The 26,922-nt window shown below is 40.0% G+C and overlaps 1 protein-coding gene across 1 annotated transcript in view; it reads right to left on the bottom strand.

Moving 5' to 3' along the window:
• Window positions 1-26,922, bottom strand: part of LRRC9 (leucine rich repeat containing 9) — a 716,419-nt gene that overhangs the window by 251,146 nt on the left and 438,351 nt on the right. Inside the window, exon 24 of the mRNA XM_053705244.1 lies at window positions 10,843-10,982. Coding sequence (XP_053561219.1) covers window positions 10,843-10,982 — 140 coding nt within the window. The remainder of the gene's footprint in view (window positions 1-10,842; window positions 10,983-26,922) is intronic.

The raw sequence follows: 26,922 nt of genomic DNA on the forward strand, positions 1-26,922 counted from the left end.
TACCGCAATTCCTCGCGGTCTTAGTACCGCCAGAAGAGCACCCAGAACCTTTGTGAAGATTCTCGGAGCCGTAGCCAATCCGAATGGAAGAGCTACAAACTGGTAATGCCTGTCTAGAAAGGCAAACCTTAGATACCGGTAATGATCTTTGTGAATCGGTATGTGAAGGTAAGCATCCTTTAAATCCACTGTGGTCATGTACTGACCCTTTTGGATCATGGGTAAAATTGTCCGAATAGTTTCCATTTTGAACGATGGAACTCTTAGGAATTTGTTTAGGATCTTTAAATCCAAGATTGGCCTGAAAGTTCCCTCTTTTTTGGGAACCACAAACAGATTTGAGTAAAACCCTTGTCCTTGTTCCGACCGCGGAACCGGATGGATCACTCCCATTAATAAAAGATCTTGTACGCAGCGTAGAAACGCCTCTTTCTTTATTTGGTTTGTTGACAACCTTGACAGATGAAATCTCCCTCTTGGGGGAGAGAATTTGAAGTCTAGAAGGTATCCCTGAGATATGATCTCTAACGCCCAGGGATCCTGGACATCTCTTGCCCAAGCCTGGGCGAAGAGAGAAAGTCTGCCCCCCACTAGATCCGTTCCCGGATCGGGGGCCCTCGATTCATGCTGTCTTAGGGGCAGCAGCAGGTTTCCTGGCCTGCTTGCCCTTGTTCCAGGACTGGTTAGGTCTCCAGCCTTGTCTGTAGCGAGCAACAGCTCCTTCCTGTTTTGGTGCAGAGGAAGTTGATGCTGCTCCTGCTTTGAAATTACGAAAGGAACGAAAATTAGACTGTCTAGCCTTAGGTTTGGCTCTGTCTTGAGGCAGGGCATGGCCTTTACCTCCTGTAATGTCAGCGATAATTTCTTTCAACCCGGGCCCGAATAAGGTCTGCCCTTTGAAAGGTATATTAAGCAATTTAGATTTAGAAGTAACGTCAGCTGACCAGGATTTTAGCCACAGTGCTCTGCGTGCCTGAATGGCGAATCCGGAATTCTTAGCCGTAAGTTTAGTTAAATGTACTACGGCATCTGAAATAAATGAGTTAGCTAACTTAAGGGCTTTAAGCTTGTGTGTAATCTCATCTAATGGAGCTGATTCAAGTGTCTCTTCCAGAGACTCAAACCAAAATGCTGCTGCAGCCGTGACAGGCGCAATGCATGCAAGAGGTTGCAATATAAAACCTTGTTGAACAAACATTTTCTTAAGGTAACCCTCTAACTTTTTATCCATTGGATCTGAAAAGGCACAGCTATCCTCCACCGGGATAGTGGTACGCTTAGCTAAAGTAGAAACTGCTCCCTCCACCTTAGGGACCGTTTGCCATAAGTCCCGTGTGGTGGCGTCTATTGGAAACATCTTTCTAAATATCGGAGGGGGTGAGAACGGCACACCGGGTCTATCCCACTCCTTAGTAACAATTTCAGTAAGTCTCTTAGGTATAGGAAAAACGTCAGTACTCGCCGGTACCGCAAAATATTTATCCAACCTACACATTTTCTCTGGTATTGCAACTGTGTTACAATCATTCAGAGCCGCTAACACCTCCCCTAGTAATACACAGAGGTTTTCCAGCTTAAATTTAAAATTTGAAATATCTGAATCCAGTTTGTTTGGATCAGAACCGTCACCCGCAGAATGAAGCTCTCCGTCCTCATGTTCTGCAAATTGTGACGCAGTGTCTGACATGGCCCTAATATTATCAGCGCACTCTGTTCTCACCCCAGAGTGATCACGCTTACCTCTTAGTTCTGGTAATTTAGCCAAAACTTCAGTCATAACAGTAGCCATATCCTGTAATGTGATTTGTAATGGCCGCCCAGATGTACTCGGCGCTACAATATCACGCACCTCCCGAGCGGGAGATGCAGGTACTGACACGTGAGGCGAGTTAGTCGGCATAACTCTCCCCTCGTTGTTTGGTGAAATATGTTCAATTTGTACAGATTGACTTTTATTTAAAGTAGCATCAATACAGTTAGTACATAAATTTCTATTGGGCTCCACTTTGGCTTTAGCACATATAGCACAGATATCTTCCTCTGAATCAGACATGTTTAACACACTAGCAAATAAACTAGCAACTTGGAAATACTTTTCAAGTAATTTACTATAATATGAAAACGTACTGTGCCTATAAGAAGCACAGAAAAAGTTATGACAGTTGAAAATTAATAAACTGAAAAGTTAAAGCATCAAATCTTTGTAAAAAACACAATTTTAGCAAAGGATTGCTCCCATTAGCAAAGGATAACTAACCCTGATAGCAGAAAAAAAATACAGAAATAAACGTTTTTTTATCACAGTCAACTACAATCTCACAGCTCTGCTGTGAGTGATTACCTCCCTCAAAACAAGTTTTGAAGACCCCTGAGTTCTGTAGAGATGAACCGGATCATGCAGGGAAGACAATAAACTTCTGACTGAATTTTTTGATGCGTAGCAAAAGCGCCAAAAAAGGCCCCTCCCCCTCACACATAACAGTGAGAGAGATCAGTAAACTGTCATAAATTAAATAAAACGACTGCCAAGTGGAAAAAAATAGTGCCCAAAACATTTTTTCACCCAGTACCTCAGAAAATTAAACGATTTTACATGCCAGCAAAAAACGTTTAACATTAATAAATTGAGTGTTATTAAAAAGCCTGTTGCTAGTCCCTGCAAATTAGGCTAAAGTTTTATGCATACAGTATAATTCCAGTGAAGTGCCATTCCCCAGAATACTGAAGTGTAAAATATACATACATGACAGCCTGATACCAGTTGCTGCTACTGCATTTAAGGCCGAGTTTACATTATATCGGTATGGCAGAATTTTCTCATCAATTCCATTGTCAGAAAATAATAAGCTGCTACATACCTCTTTGCAGATTAATCTGCCCGCTGTCCCCTGATCTGAAGTTTACCTCTCCTCAGATGGCCGAGAAACAGCAATATGATCTTAACTACTCCGGCTAAAATCATAGAAAAACTCAGGTAGATTCTTCTTCAAATTCTACCAGAGAAGGAATAACACACTCCGGTGCTATTATAAAATAACAAACTTTTGATTGAAGGTATGAAACTAAGTATAATCACCACAGTCCTCTCACACATCCTATCTATTCGTTGGGTGCAAGAGAATGACTGGTAATGGCAGTTAGGGGAGGAGCTATATAGCAGCTCTGCTGGGTGAATCCTCTTGCACTACCTGTTGGGGAGGAGTTAATATCCCATAAGTAATGGATGATCCGTGGACTGGATACACTTAACAAGAGAAATGACTAACACATGAAGTACTACCTTTACTGTGCACTTAGAAACACAAATCAGACATGCTGCTGGACAGTCAGCACTTTGCAGGTTTCTCCATGCATACACAGACTGACTGCCCAAGAAAACATGGACAATGTAGTAAGAACTGGCCAACTAATTTCATTTCAAGTAGCTGTGTGTGTGTTGAGTTGCCTTGTTCCTATTATGTTCTCTAACTATAACTGTTCTTAGTGTTCTGTACTACAGCTATAGCTGTAAAAATTAATGTAATAAGACAGGCTGCAGGATGTCAGGATTGACCTTGTCAATGCCACACCCCCCATGTTTTCCTGGACAGTCACTCAGCTGAATGACTAACACATGCAGCAGTGTGCATTGTACTACCTTTACTGCACTTAGAAACACAAATCATGCTGCTGGACAGTCAGCATTTTTAAGGTTTCTCCATATGTTACTCATACCAAACAATCAACTATGGGTGGGAAAGCACTGTCAAAAGATCTCCGGGATAATGTTGTAGACAGGCACAAGTCAGGATATGGATACAAGAAATTATCAAAGGCTTTATAAATGCCTAGAAGCACTGTGAATCTGTTATTAAGAAGTGGAAGGTATTTGGTACAACACAGTCCCTCTCTAGATCAGGACTTCACTTCAAATTGGATGAAAGAGCCAGGAGGAAACTGGTCAAAGATTTTACCAAGAGACCCACAGCAACTCTGAAGCAGTATTGGATTTCCTCCAGACATATTGTTTGGTGTTGAGGCCAAAAAATTCAATTTTAGTCTTATCTCCTAGGTGTGTTATGGCAAAGCTCATTAGTGACTGCATGTAGCCTTTCTTGAGGAGTGGCTTTTTTCCTGCAACCCTCACATACAAGCCACATTTGTGGAGAATTTGTGATATTGTTGTCATATGCACACAATGAATTTGTTGTTGTAACACAAAAGGAATAACAACCCTTTCTCTTCAGACTAAACAGCTATCAAAAATGATAACTCCAAAGCCCTGTTTTGAAATGAGTTAAGATGGATTAGAGTCTTTACTGGCCAACCTTTGCATACATAAGCAAGTACTTCCCTCAGCACAAAGTCCTTGGCTCCTGTGCAATTTTTATTTTTCATATCACATCACAAAAATAAAGATTTGATCTTTTTGTGGTAGTTAATTCTGAATCCATTGTCAAAGGAAAACTAGAGAAGGCATCGGTAGGGCCTGGAACAAATCCAAAACTTTGAAGAAACCACATCTTACTCTAAATCTGTATAAGGGTGTGGCCTCTGATCCAGATCCTCTTCTTTCACCGTGTTTGGGAATTAGAACTTTTGGGAGTTATAGTTTCAGTTTTGGTTTTCAGAAGGAGGACATGGATTTTACTCCAATCTGATAATAGTTCCAAAGATGGAAGGTATTTTCAGACTCATTCTAGATTTGAAAACTAATGGTCCCTTCAAAATGGAAACAATGTTAAGAATTCTTCCTCTTGTCCAACAAGGACAGTTTATGTCTACAATATATATTAAGGATGCTTACCTTGATATTCCTATTCACAAAGATCATCAGTTCCTTCCCAATGCATTTATGTACAAACATTTTCAAATTGTTATTCTAACTTTTGATTTAGCTACAGCTCCAAGAATTTTTACAAAGGTCCTGGGTTCGCTACTATCGGTAATTCGAGCTCAAGGTATTTCAATAGCTCCATACTTGGACAATATCTTGATTGAAGCTCCATCTTTACCTTTAGCAATTGCTCACACGAAGAAGAATTTTTTGTTTATTGGAAATCATGGTTGGAAAATCAACCCTTTAAAAAAGCTCTCTTTCTCCTCAGACCAGAGTCTCTTTTCTAGGTGTCAAAACTGACAGAACAAAGAAAATTGAAATTGCAGTCTGCTTGTACCAAGCTTCAGTATATACCCAATCCATCTGTAGCTTTAAGCATGGAGGTTCTGGGTCTGATGATTGCGACATCAGATGCAATCCCATTTGCTCGATTCCACATGAGACCTCTTCAATTGTGCATGCTTCGTCAATCGAACAAGGACTTCAATGAACTGTCTTAAAGGATCCTTTTAAATCCCAATACAAAAAATTATCTATCCTGGTGGATAAACAACCAATTAATTTCTCTGGAAGTATCGTTTGTCCGTCCAAAGAGGACAATAATTACAACAGATGCTCTCAGGTTGGGGTGCAGTATGGGAGACAAAGTTACCAATAAACATCCTAGAACGCTGAGCTATCTTCCTCGCTCTTAGAGCTGGCCTCTACTAAGAACAGAGACTTTTTTAGTTTTCAAGCAGACAATGTAACAGCAGTGGCATATATCAATCACCCAGGGCGGGAACTTACAGTTGTCTAGCAATGAAGGAAGTAGCTCATATTCTTTTTTGGGCAGAAAAAAATCATTTTACAATCTCAGCTATTAACATTCCAGGGGTCAAGAATTGAGAAGCAGCTGTCAATATCTTCATCCAGGGGAATGGTCTTTCCAAACAGGAAGTATTTAAGCAGATAGTAGAACGAAGAGGTAGATCTCATAGCTTCTAATTTTCTAGGTACATGGCGAGATCCACGAGCAGAGGCAGCAGATGTTCTAACAGCTCCTTGGTTATTTGAACTTGCTTATATTTTTCCGCCAGCAGTTCTTATTCCCAGGGTGATACCTTAATTCAAACAGGAACATTCATCAGTAATTTTGATTGCTCAAGTCGGGCCATGCAGAACTTAGTTTGCAGACCTAGTTCGGATGTCCCCTGTGGTCTCTTCCTCTACGGCACAAACCTTCTCTCTCAAGGCTCATTTTATCACAAAGATCTCAAGTCTCTCAACTTGAAGGCATGGAGATTGAACACCTGATTCTAAAACAGAAAGGTTTTTCAGGTAAGGTTGTGGAAACTTTAATTCAGGCCAGAAAACCTGTAACTAGAAAGATTTATCACAAAATTTAGAAGGTTTATCTGTTTTGGTGTGAAAATAATGGAATTTTTTTCTGATTCCTAGATTCCTGCAATTTTTGGAGGAAGGTTTAGATAATGGTTTGTCTGCCAGTTCTTTAAAGGGACAAATGTCAGCTCTTTCAGTGCTATTTCACAAAAAGATTGCAAAACTTCCGGACATTTAGAATTTCATTTAAGCCTTGGTCAGGATTCGTCCTGTTATCAAGCCTCTTTTGCCCCTTGGAAACTATATTTGGTTCTTAGAGTTCTTTAAGTATTTCCTTTTGAACCAATGCAATACTTTAGACATCAAATATCTTTCTTGCAAAGTTTTGTATCGCTTAGACATTTCATCTGTTAGAAGGGTTTCCAAGTTATCTGCACTTTCCTGTGACTCTCCTTACCTTTTTATTTTCAGATTTCAGACAGCCGTCTAGTCTTTTCATTCACTTTTTTTTTTTAATATTTTTTTTTTTATTAAGGTTCAGAACATGGCATACAAACAGTGAATGTCATTGTGCTGGAAGCAAAAAATAAAACAGAAATTGTTTACAAACAGTATAGGTTAGGAGAGATATACATTATGTGAATATATGACAAATATCAGTTTTAATGAACACATTGTATGGTATACCCACCTACAAACATATGAGGTCAATCATGGACCCCAAAGAACTGGTAAATTATAGAGTTGCGGTAGGTAAATTGAGAAATAAAGGGACCACTTTTGGGTCCCAATTAGAGAACCACATTTTATTAAAAGTAGGTATCATAAGTTACAGAATAGTCTTATGGGTCCAGATTGATATTAGTCTGAAAGGAAATTTAGAACTGAGCGCCTTTGGACCCCTCAATATTGAGGTAAATAAATAATCCTCTTGATTGTGACCTTTATTTGCCTATTATAATAGTGAGATTTTGGACTTGACAGAAAAGAAGGAAACTTTGTTGTTGTTAAAACCCAGTGAATCACCTGCTACGAGAAGTAAATATAAAATAAGTAGAGAAGCGTATAAACTGTAGGAGCCGTGGGGGGCGAATACGCTAGGGGTTGACATAAGCCTAGATCTTCAAGGTGATTTGGTACCTTCTGAGTACATAATATACAACATGTTCCTGAGGAATAGTGTTGTGAGGGAGGAAAACATCGGCTTGTGGCAGCATTAACTGGTTAAAAAACCTTATGAGAGCCATAGTGTATAAAATGCATAATACAGGCTTCTTAAAAAAAAAAAAAGTTATAACTAACAAATAAATTAATAAAAGACAAGTCATTATATGCGTTTAGTAGCTGCAACTGAATGAACAGTGAGATTTCAAGGGACCCTATAACAGGGGTATCCACTATAAAAATGAGATAATAGGAACTGCTCACTTGAAACCTCTGTCATTAACTTCAGAGCTGAAGATTTAAAAACATAAAACCCTTCTAATCAACTTATAAGATCTATATAGCTAGAAAGCAAGGTGAGAATTATTGTGCTTTATATGGTCCATAATTCAGTATCTATGTAAAACCCCTGTATCTTATATGGAACCAGCAAATATTAGCTGTGACATGGGGTAGAGGTGTCAGAAGATATCTCATAGTTGTTGAGATTATGAAGAGGTAAAGGACCTTTACCTAGAATAATACTAATATGGCATGTACAGAACTTCTAAGCCTCATAAACTAAACATTTAAACCAGAAAATTAGCAAGTGATATCCAGTATTGAGTTGACAGTTGTGATTCTCATAGTCACCTAAGAGGAAGTGGGACTAGGTAGCAATGTATACGGAGAGCAGCTGAATGTGATTACATTTTATAATATAAGCAGCAGCAGAGCTCTGAGAGAGAAACAGGTTAGACTCCACAATGTAATTGTTTCCCAAAAAGACGTAGTCGGTCTGCATATTTAAGATTATAGAGATATAGACACATCCTAACAATTTCATACTTGCAGAGCTATCAGTACATATCTATCAGGAGATAAGTGGTAAAAATCACTGTCCGATTATTTGCTCTGTAGAAATCTATTATGTTAGTATATATCCACTATAAGCAGATGTAGACGTCACTCTATATAGGTATATGGACAGGAAATTAGGTGAAAAGCGAGTCTCAGCACCCCACTAGACATTGCATAAAACATGACCTATTCAAGTTCCCGCAAGTGAAAACACCAGTGTAAACAGTAGTTTTAAATATATGTGTACACATGTAGCCCTTAATGCAGGAATCGTTCTCAGTGCACATTATTGCATAATGGTACATACTACGAGCAGGGTGAATAGGACAAACACTGTGACAAAATATAAACATAATATACCAAAATCTGTTGGTAGCTGCAATATCGAATATACGCTCAAGTCCAGGTCCTCATCTAGCCCACTCCAACTTTCAGGCTATCGGAGGGACCATTTAAGCTTTGCCGCAGTGGCAGCTCTAGCTTCCAGCTGGATAGAGTTATTTGCATCTCTCGGAGGGGCATCAATTGAGCACTAAGAACTGTGGTGTCGGGTTGTATGATTGTGTCCAGTAGCATCTCTAACCTATAGTCCCTGCGATAGGAGTCCAGAGGCAACATGTCGCCAGAGAGCCTAGAGCGAGTGGACCCAGAGTTCACTGTTGGAAAGATATAAGCTGCCAGATATGCGTGTCTATCCAGCATGTCGCAGAGTTGAGCGGAGCGTTGCATCGACTTTTTTCTTTGCCTACTCACAGCTCTTCCCGGGATCTTTAGTTCCATCTGTTTCTGCTTTGGAACACCGCGTTTCCTCTCAGGAGTCCCTGAGCAGTTTCCAGGACTGCAGGCTTCGCCCAATATGAGCCGCTCTACCGAAGGCCGTCGCCGGGGCCCAGAGCCATAATTTTGGTCAGTCTTAGTGCTAGCTCCATTATCCTCTGCAGTTGCGGAGTCCAGCACCAGTGATGGCAAGCAGCCTCCACCCACTAGGTCAGCTATGATTGCGGGCGATTTATCATCCTGCCTGGTTGTTAGAATGAGATGTGCTGCAGGCCGCCCAATAGGTTTTCGTTCCGATGGAGTTGTTATATGCATCCGGTTCTCTTTAACGGCTGTACACATCTGTGATAGTGCCCCAAAGCTGTCTGTAATGAGATCAGATAGATTCCGGTAATGCATACCCAATAGATTAGCCATTGTGTCCTCGAGGTGCTGCCACTTTAGTGCCATGTTGCTGTTGGCGATGCAGATAATGGAGGGTATGAGAGTATATCCTCGAAAGTTTATGTGCTGTTAGGTGGGGAAGGGAAAGGACAGCTTTCAAAGCTGCTATACCCGGATAACCGGGGGGTTAGGTGTAGGCCAGGCCCGCTTCTAGGCCTCCACTGCGTACCTCACCGTTCCAGTACTTCAGGGCAGAAGGTGGCGTCGCATTTTAGACCAAACTGTTCAGCAAATGTTACTATTTTAGAATAAGTGCAATTTAATCCTAGATGGAAACATAGTTAAGCGATATGCAGTGGATAGATATGCTCAACTCTTCAGCTACTGAAATAAGCAACCATCATGGCCGCTGCCAGAAAGCATCCCTTTTCATTCATTTTTTGGGTCCTCGTATGGGCCAGAAAGTTTCAGCTGTCTAGTTAGCTTTGTGGTTTAAGTCCCTGATTCATAAAGCTTACTTGGAGGCAGTAAGCCTCATCCAAAATGTATTACAGCCCCTACCACATCTGTTTATACTTCCTGGGCTTTAAAAAATGAGGCTTGTGTTGAACAAATTTGCAAAGCAGCGGCTTGGTCATCTTTACATACATTTACTACATTTTTATCATTTTAAAGTTTTTGCAGAAGCGGCTTTGGGAGAAAAGTGCTCCAGGCAGCAGTGTCTGGAGAACAGGTTTTACCTTCTTCAAAAATGTATTCCTTTGTCCCTCAACAGCTTGGGTATTAGTTCCCATGTGTAAAAGAACATGGACTCTCACCACCTTATGAAAGAAAACAAAATGCTTACTTGATAAATTCCTTTCTTATAGTGGTGAGAGTCCACAAGCCCGGCCCAAGTTATGTTCAATTTAAATTTGCTTTGTCCTTTCCTACCTTACTTTCTATTTCTCCTGCTTGGTTATACATAAGACTGACATACCAGTGAGGTGGGAGGAATGAAGTGCTTTTGAACATTTGTGAATTTTTGCCTCCTACTAGTGGTGGGAATTGTCATCCCATGTGTAATGGATTGTGGACTCTCACCAATATGAAAGAAAGAAATTTATCAGGTAAGCATAATTTTAGTTTTTTCTTTGTTGGTATTTATGTATGCTTGGGTAATTTTTTCCCCTAAAATTTAGAAAGAGGTAAAGTGCCACCAAATTCTGTAGCGCTGCATAACACAATGAAATAAATTCATGGTAAAAGCAAACAGAGATACATAAAACAGATTAGACAAAACAAATTAATACAGGAAGATCAGGATCCTGTTTTAAAGAGCTTGCAATCTACAGGTTTCTAAAACTATGACCATATAACTTGCTTATTTGAATATCTAATATTTTATTTATACAGTACACAAATAAGTTAACTAATAAATTAATTTGAGAACTCAAAAAAGGAGATTGGTTAAATGCGTAATAGAAAATGTGTGAATTTGTATCTTTAATTACATGCCCATTTAGGAATATTTGTAAAGAAGAAATACTCTTTACCTGCGACCGCCTGACGACCCTTGTTTGCCGTATCCACTTGACTTCACTTTTTGGTGAAGAATCTGTCTGCTAGTTAAGTGACTATGAGATTTTTGCATGGGTAATATAGATTCAATGTGATTGTGGTTCAGATTCAAGATCTGCAGAAGAAAACACACATTCAATGGAAAATGGTGCAAACAAACGTTTTCATAGATAAGTAGCGCTACTCATACCGTTTAATTGAAATGCACAATCATAATCAATATTTAGATTGTAAACATTACAGATCACGATTGCAATAAAAATCTGCAAATAAATAATACATTTTTAAAAATAAAAACTGTAATATTTGGCATTGTTTTGCTGCCATTGGAGAGTCCCTTTAAAAAACCTCTTAAGTGTTTTTCTTTTATCATTTGTGGCCAGTTATGGACAGATGTGAATGAAGTCCTGTACATATCATCCAATCACTATGTAGCATGAATGCAGGTTACAATTCTGCATTCCACAGAATGGACTCTGCTCTATGTAAAATATTTATATACAAATTATAGCTAAATCAATCAAAACAATAACATTACATTGCAAAGTTGTTTTACTGAGCATAATTACAGGGCCCTTACAGTGCAAAAATTATATGAACAGCTGGGTTTTGCAGCTGTCACTGCTGATTGGGTCACCAGCTGTGTCTGTTTGGCAACAGCAGTTCTCTGCAGCTCTCAAGTGGTTCTTTAACCATATGTTAAAGTCTTTTGCAGGGATATTACATTATTTTATTCTGGTTACCAAAACTATACTACAACTTCTCGTTATTGAACGCCAAAAACAAAATTTATGCTTACCCGATAAATTAATTTCTTTCAGGGTGGTGAGAGTCTACAATCCATTACCCCTGCGATTCAATTTCTGGCCACTAGATGGAGGCAAAAGTTCCACAAACTTCTAAGAGCAATTCATCTCACTGGTATGCCAGTTTAGCATATAAGGGTTGATTTATCATATGTCAAGCTGTCAGCATTTATCATTGCACAAACATTTCTGGTGAAATGCTTGTGCATGGCCACCCCCTGCTCACTGGCGGCCGCTACCAGGGGCTGTCAATCATCTCAATCAGATTGGGATGATTTCAATTTCTCACCTATAAAGTGGTAACGAAGCACTTTATTGAGATGAGGGATGTGTTGGCAAATGGATGTAGTCGCGTCCTACACAAAAGCCATGGTCCGCAGAGAGCTTCCAAAGCATCAGAGGGATCTCATTGTTAAAAGGTATAAGTCAGGAGAAGGGTACAAAAGAATTTCCAAGGCATTAGATATACCATGGAACACAGTGAAGACAGTCATCATCAAGTGGAGAACATATGGCACAACAGTGACATTACCAAGAACTGGATGTCCCTCTAAAATTGCAGTTTTTCTAAATCCTTACTGGCCTGTTCGTAAAATTTTAAAGCCCTAACCACAAAATTATGGAGAAGACTTTCTTTTGATTTCTGAGAATTAGGACAAATAGAAGGAACTAAGATTCCTTGATTGATAATATCAGAAGAAACAACTTTTGGCAAAAAATCAAACTTAGGGCTCGATTATGAGTGGCACACTAAGGGATATTTTGTGTCTCTTGCTGCCCGTCGGACTAAGTGCGTGTATTGCGAGTTGAAAGTAAAATTTGCTTGAGCTCAATCCAATTTAACACAAGTCCGGTTTAGCGTGACTTCAAAGCTGTGATCAATTACTACGCAAAACAAAAAAGCTGCACAAAACACAAACTAAATTTATGCTTACCTGATGAATTTCTTTCTTTCCGGAGTCCACAGCATCATCAATTACTGTTGGAAATACCCCTCCTGGCCAGCAGGAGGAGGCAAAAAGCACCACAGTCAAGACTGTTAAAGGGACACAAGTCAAAATTAAACTTCATGATTCAGATATAGCATGTAATTTTAAACAACTTTCCAATTTACTTCCATTAACACATGTGCACAGTCTTATAATATTTACACTTTTTGAGTCACCAGCTCCTACTGAGCATGTGCAAGAATTTACAGAATATACGTATATGCATTTATGATTGGCTGATGGCTGTCACATGACACAGGGTGAGTGGAAATAGACATAACTAATTTATTTTAAAAAATCTACTACTCATTTGAAGTTCAGACTAAGTGCTATTGCATTGTCTTTTTATCATGCATTTGTTGATTATGCAAATCTATTGTACTGACTGGTCCTTTAAGTATAATTTTCCTTCCCACAACCCCCAGTCATTTGACCGAAGGTAAATGGAGAAAAAGGAGTAACACAAGGAGTAGAGTTGCCTAAGGCTTAGTAAAAAAATAACTGTCATAATAAAAAGGGCGAGGCCGTGGACTAACCATATCTGGAAAGAAAGAAATTTATCAGGTAAGCATAAATTTTGTTTTCTTTCCTAAGATATGGTGAGTCCACGGCATCATCTATTACTGTTGGGAATCAATACCCAACCTAGAGGACACAGATGATTAGGGAGGAACAAGAAAGGTAATCTAAACAGAAGGCACCACTGCTTGAAGAACCTTTCTCCCAAAAGAAGCCTCAGCCGAGGCAAAACTATCAAATTTGAAAAAAATTGAAAAAGAATGCAGAGAATTGCCTTGCAAACTTTTTCACAGAAACCTAATTTTGAAAGCCCAAGAAGAATAAATAGCCTTAGTAGAATGAGCTGTAATCCTCTACGAAGGATGCTGTCCAGCAGTCTCATAAGCCAACTGATTAAACTTCTCAACCAGAGAAAAAGAAAAAGCAGAAGACTGTAAAAATTCCATAGTCGTCTATAATGAAAACTTTAAGCACGCACAACATCCAAGTTGGGCAATAACGTTCCGTAGGAAAAGAAGGATGGGGACATAGAGAAGGAATCACAATTTCCTGATAAACATATATGTCCAGAACCACCATAGGCAGGAAACCTAACTAGAACAAAGAACCGCCTTATTGACAAGAAAGAGAAGATAAGGTGAATCACACTGCAAGGCTGAGAATTCCGAAACTCTCCGAGCAGAAAAGACAGCAATAAGAAACAAAACCTTCCAAGATAACAAATTAAAGTCTATGGAATGCAATGGCTCAAACGGAGCCTGTTTATAAAACTTTAAGAACAAAGTTAAAAGCTCCTTGAAAGAGCAACAGACTCAAACACAGGCCTAATTCTGATCAAGGCCTGACAAAAAGATTGCACATCTGGCACGTCCGCCAGACACTAATGTAGCAAAAAAGAAAATGCAGAAATCTGACCCTTCAGGGTACTGACTAATAAACCCTTCTCCAGATCTTCCTGGAGAAAGACAAAATTCTAGGAATCCTGACCCTACTCCAAAAGTAGCCCTTGGATTCACACCAATAAAGAGATATACGCCATAACTTATGGCAAATCTCTTTAGTAACAGGCTTACGAGCCTGAATCATGATCTTAAAGACCAACCCAGAAAAAACACGATTAGACAGAACTAAGCATTCAATCTCCACACAGAAAGCTTCAGAGAAACGAAATTTTTTTTTTAGAAGGTCCCTTCTTAAGAACAACCACCCAGGTGGAAGAGATACATCCCCGCTAGGTCAGTATCTAGATCCTGCGAGACTATGCAGGAACTATGAAAAATACCGAAGCCCACTCCTATGTGATATAATCAAAGACTCGTGGAAGAAGAGCAAACTGAGTAACAGGGATGTCAGACTAAAAACCCAAGAACCTTCAGGGATTTTGACATAGCAGCCTGCTGATCTGTAGACCTTTAAACATAAAGAGAAAATCTAGCACACTGCTATCTCTAACTCCAGCACCCCTCTAACCTGGAGAACACATCCAGGAGAAGCATCCACTCCCCGGAATGAACTGACTCTCTAGACGTCCGCTCCCATTATCCACTCCTGGAATGCAACTAGTGGACAAACAACAAAAGTGAGCGTCCACCCACAGAACAATGCATGCTAATTACGGCTAAGGAACTCCAGGTTCCTCCCAGCTGTTAATGTAACCCAACTCCAAAACGATTATGGAATTGCAGACTCCTCCCAAATTCATAGTCACCAACCTAACAGGCTGGCAAATGTGGTCATCATTACTCAGGAAGGTCTCCTGAAGCATGTGACCCGAGACAGATGCTCCTGCGAAAACACCACATTAAAGAATCTCATGTAGACAGATCTAGATCTATCTTTCAAGACAGAACCACATGATCCCCGTTCCACTATCTGAGCATGCATAACAGCAAACTCTCAGATGGAATCGAGCAAGGAATGATGTCCAATGAAGCAACCATCAGACCAATAACCCCCATACATTGAGCCACTGAAGGGCCAAACAGAGATAGGAAACTAATATGGTCCCTAAGAAAACTATCCCTGAAGTTGTAACAAGGGAACCCATTTTTCAGATATACTTCCCATCCATGGGAATGAAGAACAGACAACAAGATCTCTGTATGGGACTATGCCTGTTTAAAAAAAAAAAAAAAAAAAAAAAAAAGGCGCCTGAACCCTTGTGTCGTCCAGGAATGGTACCACAGGAATACCCCAAAACCTTACCACTACAAAGATAACCCCCCTGGGAGCCGTGGCAAGGCCAAAGGGAAGAGCCACAAACAGGGTGTTGATAGAAAGGCAAAACTCAGGAACTTAAAAAAAATACACGTCCTCCAGGTCTATGGTCACCATGAACCGACCCTCTTGGACCAAGGAAGAATGAAACCACTGGTTCCCATTTGAAGGACGGTACCCTGAGAAAACTTGTTGAGAAACTGTAGATTTAAAGGGACAGTCAAGTCCCAAAAAAACTTTCATGTTTCAAATAGGGCATGTAATTTTAAACAAACTTCCAATTTACTTTTAGCACCAATTTTGCTTTGTTCTTTTGGTATTCTTAGTTGAAAGCTAGACCTAGGAAGGCTCATATGATAATTTCTAAGCCCTTGAAGGCCGCCTCTAATCACATGCTTTTGTATTTGCTTTTCACAGCAGGGGAGAGCTAGTTCCAGTAAACCCTATAGATAACATTGTGAGCACGCCCGTGGATTGTGGCAGACACTGCACTAATTGGCTAAAATGAAAGTCAATAGTTAATAAATAAAATGTCATGTGATCAGGGGTTTGTCAGAAGATGCTTAGATACAAGTTAATCACAGAGGTAAAAAGTGTATTATTATAACTGTGTTGGTTATGCAAAACTGGGGAATGGGTAATAAACGGATTATCTGTCTTTTAAAACAACAAAAATTCTGGTGTTGACTGTCACTTTAACATAGGATGAAAAATTCCCTCTTTTTCTGGAACCACGAAAAGTAATTAATAGAATTCAGGAACTGGAACTTTCATCCACAGCAAAGAGAAGTCACAAACGCACTTCAAAAATGCCTTACTATTATCTGGCCTACAGATAAAATTGACAGGAGAAACCTGCCTCTGGGAGGAATGTATGAATTCTCTGTAGAAAACCTGAGATACCTTGTCCACAGACTATCTGGGATATCTTGTATCCATGATTGAAAACAAAACAGAGAATCCACCCCCACCTGGACCGATCCTGAATTGGGAGTAAACTCCTCTAGGTCTATTCATCTTTCCTTGTGGTAGAAAAGACCCTTTTCCACCCGTAGTAACACAATTTATTACCCAAGGCATCACCTAATTTGTCCTTAGGAACAATCTAGCCCCAAGAAACAACAGCACAAAAATTAAAAAAAATCTTAAAACTGGTGTTGTCCTTTTAAATGAAAATACAAAAAATTTAACTTTATTTCGAAAGTCTAACATAATTATTATTCATAGGAACAGACTCCTGTTCCAAACCATGGTAAATAATGCCCAGTACACATGTCCTGTAATCATAATAAAAGTGTACTGTCCCTTTAAGGAAAATTATGGATCAAAAACTCTAAATAATTAAATAGATCCTTAATGTGAATGGTAATGATAGACAGGGCAAAATACATATATTATATCTTATTTAGATTCACAACGGCCCCCTGAACATTATTGTGAAATTTTCTGAAAACATGTGTTTCCTAATCAGAGACTACTGCAAATGGGCTACGCTCTGGTCTTTTGTAAGAGAAGGAGGCAGGGTCACGTGGGATGGACACAAGAAAACTAAAAATGGCGCCGCTCCGCTTTACTAACTAAGAAGGAGGCGGAGACCCAGTTCGGCAAGGGATGAAAAGCATCCACGCTCCATTCTCACAGCCGAAAACACACTCTTGCGATAAAACATTAACGCCATGAGAGACTTAGAACCTTGTTCTGTCAGTTTTAAAAACATAATTGAGCAGTTTCTGCTTGGCATCCCAAACACAAAACAGTGAACCCATAATAAAAGGGTACTCTAACAAAATAACTCGTAATCAGAGATCCAATCCCCCAACTGAAAACATTAACGTACCACTGTACTACCGTGTTAACTAGGATAACATCAGGAATAATTAAAATTATACTGAGGGACTGAAAGAGTTAGAGAAGAAACTATAGCCTCTGGGGATCAATTATACAATGAAAATATCCCCATAAGTCTCACACATGCATAAAAAGCCTGCCACTGCCGATTAAAATCCCCCCCAAGAATTTATTAAGTTCCAATAATAGTGCAGTATAATCCGCTTCAGTGCCAGAATTCAGTCTCTTAATTATCCCATAACACAAAAATGGCACTTAATTGCACCTCTAGCTGTCCGGCAGGAGGACAGCTCACCCAGCATGAAAGGAAGCCACTCCTCACAGAGGCCTGTAGAGAAAGAAAGGACAGAGTAAACCTACTCAGGCTTTCTATACAGGGCAGCAAAATGTTAGAAAAATGCAGTGAGGCCCACCTCACAAGTTCCAAATTGCTTAAAAGCCACCACTGCCCTACTGAAGAGACTAACGTGGAGTACAGCTAAACACAAGCTTGAAAAGAAAGATCAGAGCAAACCTACTCTGGCTTTCAAAATAATAAAATCTTGATTGAAGTGAAATAAATCAGACACCAAAAACTTCACCTCCTCCTTGCACCGAGGCAAAGAGAATGACTGGGGGTTGTGGGAAGGGAAGTGATACTTAACAGCTTTGCTGTGGTGCTCTTTGCCTCCTCCTGCTGCCCAGTAATGGTATTCCCAACAGTAACTAATGATGCTGTGGACTCACCATATCTTAGGAAAGAAATACATTTAACTGTACAGTTACACTCATAATAACAATGATATATAAAAATAAAATTGCATTAAAAGGCTTTAAGGGCTCAAAGACTTGGGTGTTAGAAGAAAAAAAAAAGCATGCAAAGGGCTTTAACATAGAGTACATACATACATACACATGTCTAAATATGTATATATATATATATATATATATATATATATATATGTATTTGTGTTTTACTGTATATTTACTGTACATATTTCACATTGCCGTGTTCTTCACTTACAGGAACATGTCCTTTTTATTGTAAATACATACATACACACACACATATATATATACACACACACATACACATACCTATACCTATAGATATATAGGTATAGATATGTATTTTACATTAAAAGTTTCAGATAAAGAAATATAAATGTGATTATAAAAAGTACATTATTTTCTATGTGAAGAACATAGGAATGTAAAAACTGCATTTTGCGCATTGGGTTTTGCGATTTCGATTTAACGCGGTCGGGTTAGCGAACATGAATACTTAGTAATCTTAAGGAGCGTTACGGAAATACTAAATATAAAAAAACATAATTTATGCTTACCTGATAAATTTATTTCTCTTGTGGTGTATCCAGTCCACGGATCATCCATTACTTGTGGGATATTCTCATTCCCAACAGGAAGTTGCAAGAGGACACCCACAGCAGAGCTGTCTATATAGCTCCTCCCCTCACTGCCATATCCAGTCATTCGACCGAAAACAAGCAGAGAAAGGAGAAACCATAGGGTGCAGTGGTGACTGTAGTTTAAAATGAAAAAATACCTGCCTTAAAATGACAGGGCGGGCCGTGGACTGGATACACCACAAGAGAAATAAATTTATCAGGTAAGCATAAATTATGTTTTTTTATATTTAGTGTATCCAGTCCACGGATCATCCATTACTAGTGGGATACCAATACCAAAGCTAAAGTACACGGATGAAGGGAGGGACAAGGCAGGTACTTAAATCGAAGGTACCACTGCCTGTAAAACCTTTCTCCCAAAAATAGCCTCCGAAGAAGCAAAAGTATAAAATTTGTAGAATTTTGAAAAAGTATGAAGCGAAGACCAAGTCGCCGCCTTGCAAATCTGTTCAACAGAAGCCTCATTTTTAAAGGCCCATGTGGAAGCCACAGCTCTAGTAGAATGAGCTGTAATCCTTTCTGGAGTCTGCTGGCCAGCAGTCTCATAGGCTAAGCGGATTATGCTTCTTAGCCAAAAAGAAAGAGAGGATGCCAAAGCCAGAGTAGACAACAAACAAATCAGATGTTTGACGAAAATCTTTAGTAGCTTGTAAGTAAAACTTTAAAGCACGAACCACATCCAGATTGTGTAATAGACGCTCCTTCTTTGAAGAAGGATTAGGACACAAAGACGGAACAACAATCTCTTGATTGATATTCTTATTAGATACCAAATTAGGTAAAAACCCAGGTTTGGTACGCAGAACTACCTTATCTGCATGGAAGATCAGATAAGGAGAATCACATTGTAAGGCAGATAACTCGGAAACTCTACGAGCCGAGGAAACAGCTACCAAAAAAAGAACTTTCCAAGATAAAAGTTTGATATCTATGGAATGAAGAGGTTCAAACGGAACCCCCTGAAGAACTTTAAGAACCAAATTTACGCTCCAAGGTGGAGCAACAGGTTTAAACACAGGCTTGATTCTAACTAAAGCCTGACAAAATGCCTGAACGTCTGGGACATCCGCCAGACGCTTGTGCAAAAGAATAGATAGCGCAGAAAACTGTCCCTTTAAGGAACTAGCTGACAATGCTTTCTCCAATCCTTCTTGGAGAAAAGATAATATCCTGGGAATCCTGACCTTACTCCATGAGTAGCCCTTAGATTCACACCAATAAAGATATTTACGCCATATTTTATGATAGATTTTCCTGGTGACAGGCTTCCGTGCCTGAATAAAGGTATCAATGACTGACTCGGAGAAACCACGCTTTGATAAAATCAAGCGTTCAATCTCCAGGCAGTCAGCCTCAGAGAAATTAGATTTGGATGGTTGAAAGGACCTTGAAGTAGAAGGTCCTGTCTCAGCGGCAGAGTCCATGGTGGAAGGGATGACATGTCCACCAGATCTGCATACCAAGTCCTGCGTGGCCACGCAGGCGCTATCAAGATCACCGATGCTCTCTCCTGCTTGATTTTGGAAATCAGACCAGGGAGCAGAGGAAACGGTGGAAACACATAAGCCAGGTTGAAGGACCAAGGCACTGCTAGAGCATCTATCAGTCCCACTCCCCCGGATGAAAAGTCTGTCGACTTAGAAAATCCGCCTCCCAGTTCTCTACACATGGGATATGGATAGCTGATAGGTGGCAAGAGTTAATCTCTGCCCAGCGAATTATCTTTGAGACTTCTAACATCGCTAGGGAACTCCTTGTTCCCCCTTGATGGTTGATGTAAGCCACAGTCGTGATGTTGTCCGACTGAAATCTGATGAACCTCATTGTCGCTAGATGAGGCCAAGCCTGAAGAGCATTGAATATCGCTCTTAGTTCCAGAATGTTTATTGGAAGGAGTGACTCCTCCTGAGTCCACGATCCCTGAGCCTTCAGGGAGTTCCAGACTGCACCCCAACCTAGAAGGCTGGCATCTGTCATTACAATTGTCCAATTTGGCCTGCGAAAGGTCATACCTTTGGACAGATGGACCCGAGATAGCCACCAGAGAAGAGAATCCCTGGTCTCTTGGTCCAGATTCAGTAAAGGGGACAAATCTGTGTAATCCCCATTCCACTGACTGAGCATGCATAGTTGCAGCGGTCTGAGATGTAGGCGTGCAAACGGCACTATGTCCATTGCCGCTACCATTAAGCCGATTACTTCCATGCACTGAGCAACCGAAGGGCGAGGAATGGAATAAAGAACACGGCAGGAATGTAGAAGTTTTGATAACCTGGACTCTGTCAGGTCAATTTTCATTTCTACAGAATCTATCAGAGTCCCTAGGAAGGAAACTCTTGTGAGGGGGGATAGAGAACTCTTTTTCTCGTTCACCTTCCACCCATGCGACCTCAGAAATGCCAACACTATGTCCGTATGAGACTTGGCAATTTGGAAGTTTGACGCCTGAATCAGGATGTCGTCTAAATAAGGGGCCACTGCTATGCCCCGTGGCCTTAGGACCGTCAGAAGCGACCCCAGGACCTTCGTAAAAATTCTTGGGGCTGTAGCTAACCCAAAGGGAAGAGCTACAAACTGGTAGTGCCTGTCTAGGAAGGCAAACCTGAGAAACCGATGATGATCTTTGTGTATCGGAATGTGCAGATAAGCATCCTTTAAATCCATTGTAGTCATGTATTGACCCTCCTGGATCATAGGTAGGATGGTACGAATAGTCTCCATCTTGAATGATGGAACTCTGAGGAATTTGTTTAAGATCTTTAGATCCAAAATTGCTCTGAAGGTTCCCTCTTTTTTTGGGAACCACAAACAGATTTGAGTAAAATCCCTGTCCCTGTTCCTCCTTTGGGATTGGATGGATCACTCCCATAACTAGGAGGTCTTGTACACAGTGTAAGAATGCCTCTCTCTTTATCTGGTTTTCAGATAATTGTGAAAGGTGAAATCTCCCTTTTGCGGGGGGAAGCCTTGAAGTCCAGAAGATATCCCTGGGATATAATTTCCAATACCCAGGGATTCTGGACATCTCTTGCCCACGCCTGGGCGAAGAGCGAAAGTCTGCCCCCTACTAGATCCGTTACCGGGTAGGGGGCCGTTCCTTCATCCAGAGGCATCCAGAGGCAGCAGCAGGCTCTTTGGCCTGCTTACCCTTGTTCCAGGTCTGGTTAGGTCTCCAGACCGTCTTGGACTGAGCAAAAGTTCCCTCTTGTTTTGCATTAGAGGACGTTGATGCCGCACTTGCCTTGAAGTTTCGAAAGGCACGAAAATTAGACTGTTTGGCCTTTGTTTGGACCTATCCTGAGGAAGGGCATGACCTTTTCCTCCAGTGATATCAGCAATAATCTCCTTCAAACCAGGCCCGAATAGGGTCTGCCCCTTGAAGGGAATGTTAAGCAGCTTCGATTTTGAAGTAACGTCAGCGCTCTGCGCGTCTGGATAGCAAAACCAGAATTCTTAGCCGTTAGTTTAGTCAAATGAACAATGGCATCAGAAACAAAAGAATTGGCTAGCTTAAATGCTCTAAGCTTGTCAAGTATTTCATCCAATGGAGTCGCTACCTGTAAAGCCTCTTCCAGAGACTCAAACCAGAACGCCGCAGCAGCAGTGACAGGCGCAATGCATGCAAGGGGCTGTAGGATAAAACCTTGTTGAATAAACATTTTCTTAAGGTAACCCTCTAACTTTTTATCCATTGGATCTAAGAAAGCACAACTGTCCTCGACAGGGATAGTAGTACGCTTTGCTAGAGTAGAAACTGCTCCCTCCACCTTAGGAACTGTCTGCCATAAGTCCCGTGTGGTGGCGTCTATTGGAAACATTTTTCTAAAAACAGGAGGGGGAGAGAACGGCACACCTGGTCTATCCCATTCCTTAGTAATAATTTCTGTAAACCTTTTAGGTATTGGAAAAACATCAGTGCACACCGGCACTGCATAGTATTTATCCAGTCTACACAATTTCTCTGGCACTGCAATTGTATCACAGTCATTCAGAGCAGCTAAAACCTCCCTGAGTAACACGCGGAGGTGTTCAAGCTTAAATTTAAATGTAGAAATATCAGAATCAGGTTGCATCATCTTCCCTGAGTCAGAAATATCACCCACAGAAAGAAGCTCTCCTTCTTCAGCTTCTGCATATTGTGAGGCAGTATCAGACATAGTTCTTAAAGCGTCAGCATGCTCTGTATTTCGTCTAACTCCAGAGCTATCTCGCTTTCCTCTAAATACAGATAGTCTGGCTAATACTGCTGACAGTGTATTATCCATGACTGCCGCCATGTCTTGTAAAGTAAACGCTATGGGCGCCCTGGATGTACTTGGCGCCATTTGAGCGTTAGTCCCTTGAGCGGGAGTCAAAGGATCTGACACGTGGGGAGAGTTAGTCGGCATAACTTCCCCCTCGTCAGATTCCTCTGGTGATAATTTTTTTAAAGACAGAATATGATCTTTATTGCTTAAAGTGAAATCAGTACATTTGGTACACATTCTAAGAGGGGGTTCCACCATGGCTTTTAAACATAATGAACAAGGAGTTTCCTCTATGTCAGACATGTTTATACAGACTAGCAATGAGACTAGCAAGCTTGGAAAACACTTTAAATCATGTTAACAAGCAAATATAAAAAACGGTACTGTGCCTTTAAGAGAAACAAATGTTGTCAGAATTTGAAAAACAGTGAAAAAAGGCAGTAAATCAAACGAAATTTTTACAGTGTGTATAATAAGCTAACAGAGCATTGCACCCACTTGCAAATGGATGATTAACCCCTTAGTTCAAAAACCGGATCAAAAAAACGATAGACGTTTTTTAACAGTTGCACCAAACTGCCACAGCCTTGCTGTGGGCCTACCATCCCCAACAAACGATTTTGGAAGCCTAAGAGCCCTTTAGAGATGTCCTGTAGCATTCAGGGGACTCCTGGAAGAAGCTGGATGTCTCAGTCTGTAATAGTTAATGCGAAAAAAAGCGCTAAACTAGGCCCCTCCCACTCATAGTAACACAGTGGAAAGCCTCAGGAAACTGTTTCTAGGCAAATTTTAACCCGCCATGTGTAAAAAAAACTAGGCCCCAATAAAGTTTTTTCACCAAAGTATATATAAAAACGTTTAAACATGCCAGCAAACGTATTACCTCAGAAAGTAAGCATGATACCAGTCGCTATTAAATCACTGTATTCAGGCTTACCTTACATAAATTTGGTATCAGCAGCATTTTCTAGCCTTCACATCTTCTAGAAAAATATTAACTGCACATACCTCATAGCAGGATAACCTGCACGCCATTCCCCCGCTGAAGTTATCTCTCTCTTCAGTCATGTGTGAGAACAGCAATGGATCTTAGTTACAACCTGCTAAGATCATAGAAATCCCAGGCAGATTCTTCTTTTTTCCTGCCTGGAACAAAATAGCACAACTCCGGTACTATTTAAAAATAATAAACTCTTGATTGAAGCAAAATAACAGCTACATTTCACCACTTATCTCTTACTACCTCCACGCTTGTTGAGAGTTGGAAGAGAATGACTCGGTATGGCAGTGAGGGGAGGAGCTATATAGACAGCTCTGCTGTGGGTGTCCTCTTGCAACTTCCTGTTGGGAATGAGAATATCCCACAAGTAATGGATGATCCGTGGACTGGATACACCTTACAAGAGAAATGAATATAAATTAAAAAATATTAAACATACTTTAAAAATATATTCTATGGATTATTTAGAATATTTTACAGTGCGAGTATGGGTGTTAGTTTTCCACCCCAGTTTTCGTGATTTATTGTAGACTATATTAACGCGGTCACAATATTGTTTTCCCACATCTAGTGTAGTTTACACTCAAGCAGGAGTGCTAACTTGGGCCCCACTCATAATCTAGCCCTTAGTCTGCTAAACTGCCTTATCTTGGTAAAAAATAAGGTAAGGAGGATCACAGGAAGGAGCTGATAACTCAGGAACTCTTCTCACAGAAGAAATTGCTAGTAGAAACAAAACATTCCAAGAAAGATATCTAAAGAATGCATTGGCTAAAAAGGAGAAGCTTGCAATATTTTAAGTACTAAATTTAAATTCCATGAAGGGGACATTGTTTTATTAACGGGACAAATCCTAACCAAGGCTTAAACACAAATAACACAGACAGAGCCTGTATTCAAACCTTCTTGTAAAAATTAAAGAATCCTAAGATTTATAAAAGAACGCCAACTGAAGTTATTCTTTTTACATCAAACCAGAAATTTTGTGATAATTTTGTGATATATCTTTCTAGTGACCTCATTGCTTTACATTTAGGCATTTAATCTACAAGCCATCAAGCGGAGAGACTTGAGGTCTTCATGAGCGAAAGGACCTTGAAAAAGAAGAGGCCACGTAGGACAACTGGACATCATCAGAATTAGATATTCATACCAAGTTTTGTGTGGCCAAGCTGGAGCAATCAAAATTACAGATGATTGTTCTTGATCCGAGATATTACTCTGGGCAGAGGAAAGATGTAAGCAAGAAGAAAAGACCAGGGAGCTGCTATAGCATATACTTACTCAGCTTGAAGATCCCTGGATCAAGCAAAATACCTGGGAAGTTTTTTATTCAAATGAGAAGCCATTAGTTCTTTCTGTGGAGGACCCCCAAAGATTCCCAATCTGATTTAACACTTCTGAATGTAAAAACCATTCCCCCAGATGAAGAGATTGATGACAAAGGAAATCTGCTACCCAATACTTTATTCCTGCGCTATCAATTGCAGAGATTGTACATAGATTCTTCTCTGTCCAAGATAGGATACGAGAAACCTCCTTCATTGCAAAATAACTGAGTTCCCCCTTGGTGATTGATATAAGCCACATCTGTGACATTATCTGATTGAAAGAGAAGGAACATCAGGAGGCTGAGGACAAGTCCCTGCGACACCTGTGGCAGGCTTGTTATCAACTGCTACATCAGGAGTAATTATTTTCACTATCCCATACCCCAGCTCCCCTCTGTCTCTTAGTAGCAGCTCTCTGAGGGGGGGAAATGGGCCCCATATCAGACTGAAAACCCCTCTCATCAAATAATCCAGAGCACCCCAATTCTTCACCCATACCACTTTCATACCATTGAGATGGGAGGGAAGAAGTGCTCTTGAAAGTTTAGGGAAGATTTGCCTCCTCCAAGTAGCCAGGAGTTTTATTTCAGGAGTAATGGATTATGGACTTTCACCACCTTATGAAACAAATGTAATTTCTTTAAGCAACTTTCTAATTTACTCCTATTATCAATTTTTCTTCGTTCTCTTGATATCTTTATTTGAAAAAGAAGGCATCTAAGCTTTTTTCTTTATTCAGAACTCTGGACAGCACTTTTTCATTGGTGGATGAATTTCTCCACCAATCAGCAAGGACAACCTAGGTTGTTCACCAAAAATGAGCCGGCATCTAAACTTACATTCTTGCATTTCAAATAAAGATACCAATAGAATAGAGAAAATTTGATAATAGGAGTAAATTAGAAAGTTGCTTAAAATTTCATGCTCTATCTGAATCCTGAAAGAAAAAATTTGGGTTCAGTGTCCCTATTGTATCCCAATTGAAACCAAGATTTGCCAACCTGTAGTTGTCACAAAGTTAGTGTGAATACAAAAGAACAAATGCCTCAAATTAGATCCAGAGTGCCCTGCGGCAAACATGACTATCTGCACTATAATACATCTCTCTGTAATAAATCTCTGATTATTAGGTAGAGAAAATGTACAGTAATCAGATACAAAATCCACTACATATATATTTCCTTGGCAAATGCGGAATTAATCATGCATCAAAATCACAAGCTGTGAGTAGTTCTTACTGTTGTTGTGAAGATATTTCTAATATAAAACTCACAATGGTGCTATATATATTTCTATATAGAGAGACAATCAATTCAGTATTTATTATAAATTTGCCAGATATTATGGAAATAAGCATGGAAAGGGAATAAGTCAGTAAAAGAAGGTACTCTTCCTTAGTAAATATCTACAAGACCAAACACATATTATGGTAGAATTTTTTTTAATTTTTTTTTAAGGTGCAGCTTAGATAAGATTTTTAACTGTACAGGTAATTATTACCCTGTGACGCTCATTAGAAGATGTGTCACAAATGTTCAATGTGTAAAGTCTTATGATGGGATACAAAAAGAATGCAATAGACTCTAGGCAGATCAGTTCCCTTACTGAAAAGTCTTTCAACCCCTACGGTAAATGTCCTTTTTTTTACCCTGACAGACCTTGCAGAAAAAATGAACAATTTGCCTCTTT

This window comes from Bombina bombina, chromosome 1 (genome assembly GCF_027579735.1).
Source record: "Bombina bombina isolate aBomBom1 chromosome 1, aBomBom1.pri, whole genome shotgun sequence".
Lineage (NCBI taxonomy): Eukaryota > Metazoa > Chordata > Amphibia > Anura > Bombinatoridae > Bombina > Bombina bombina.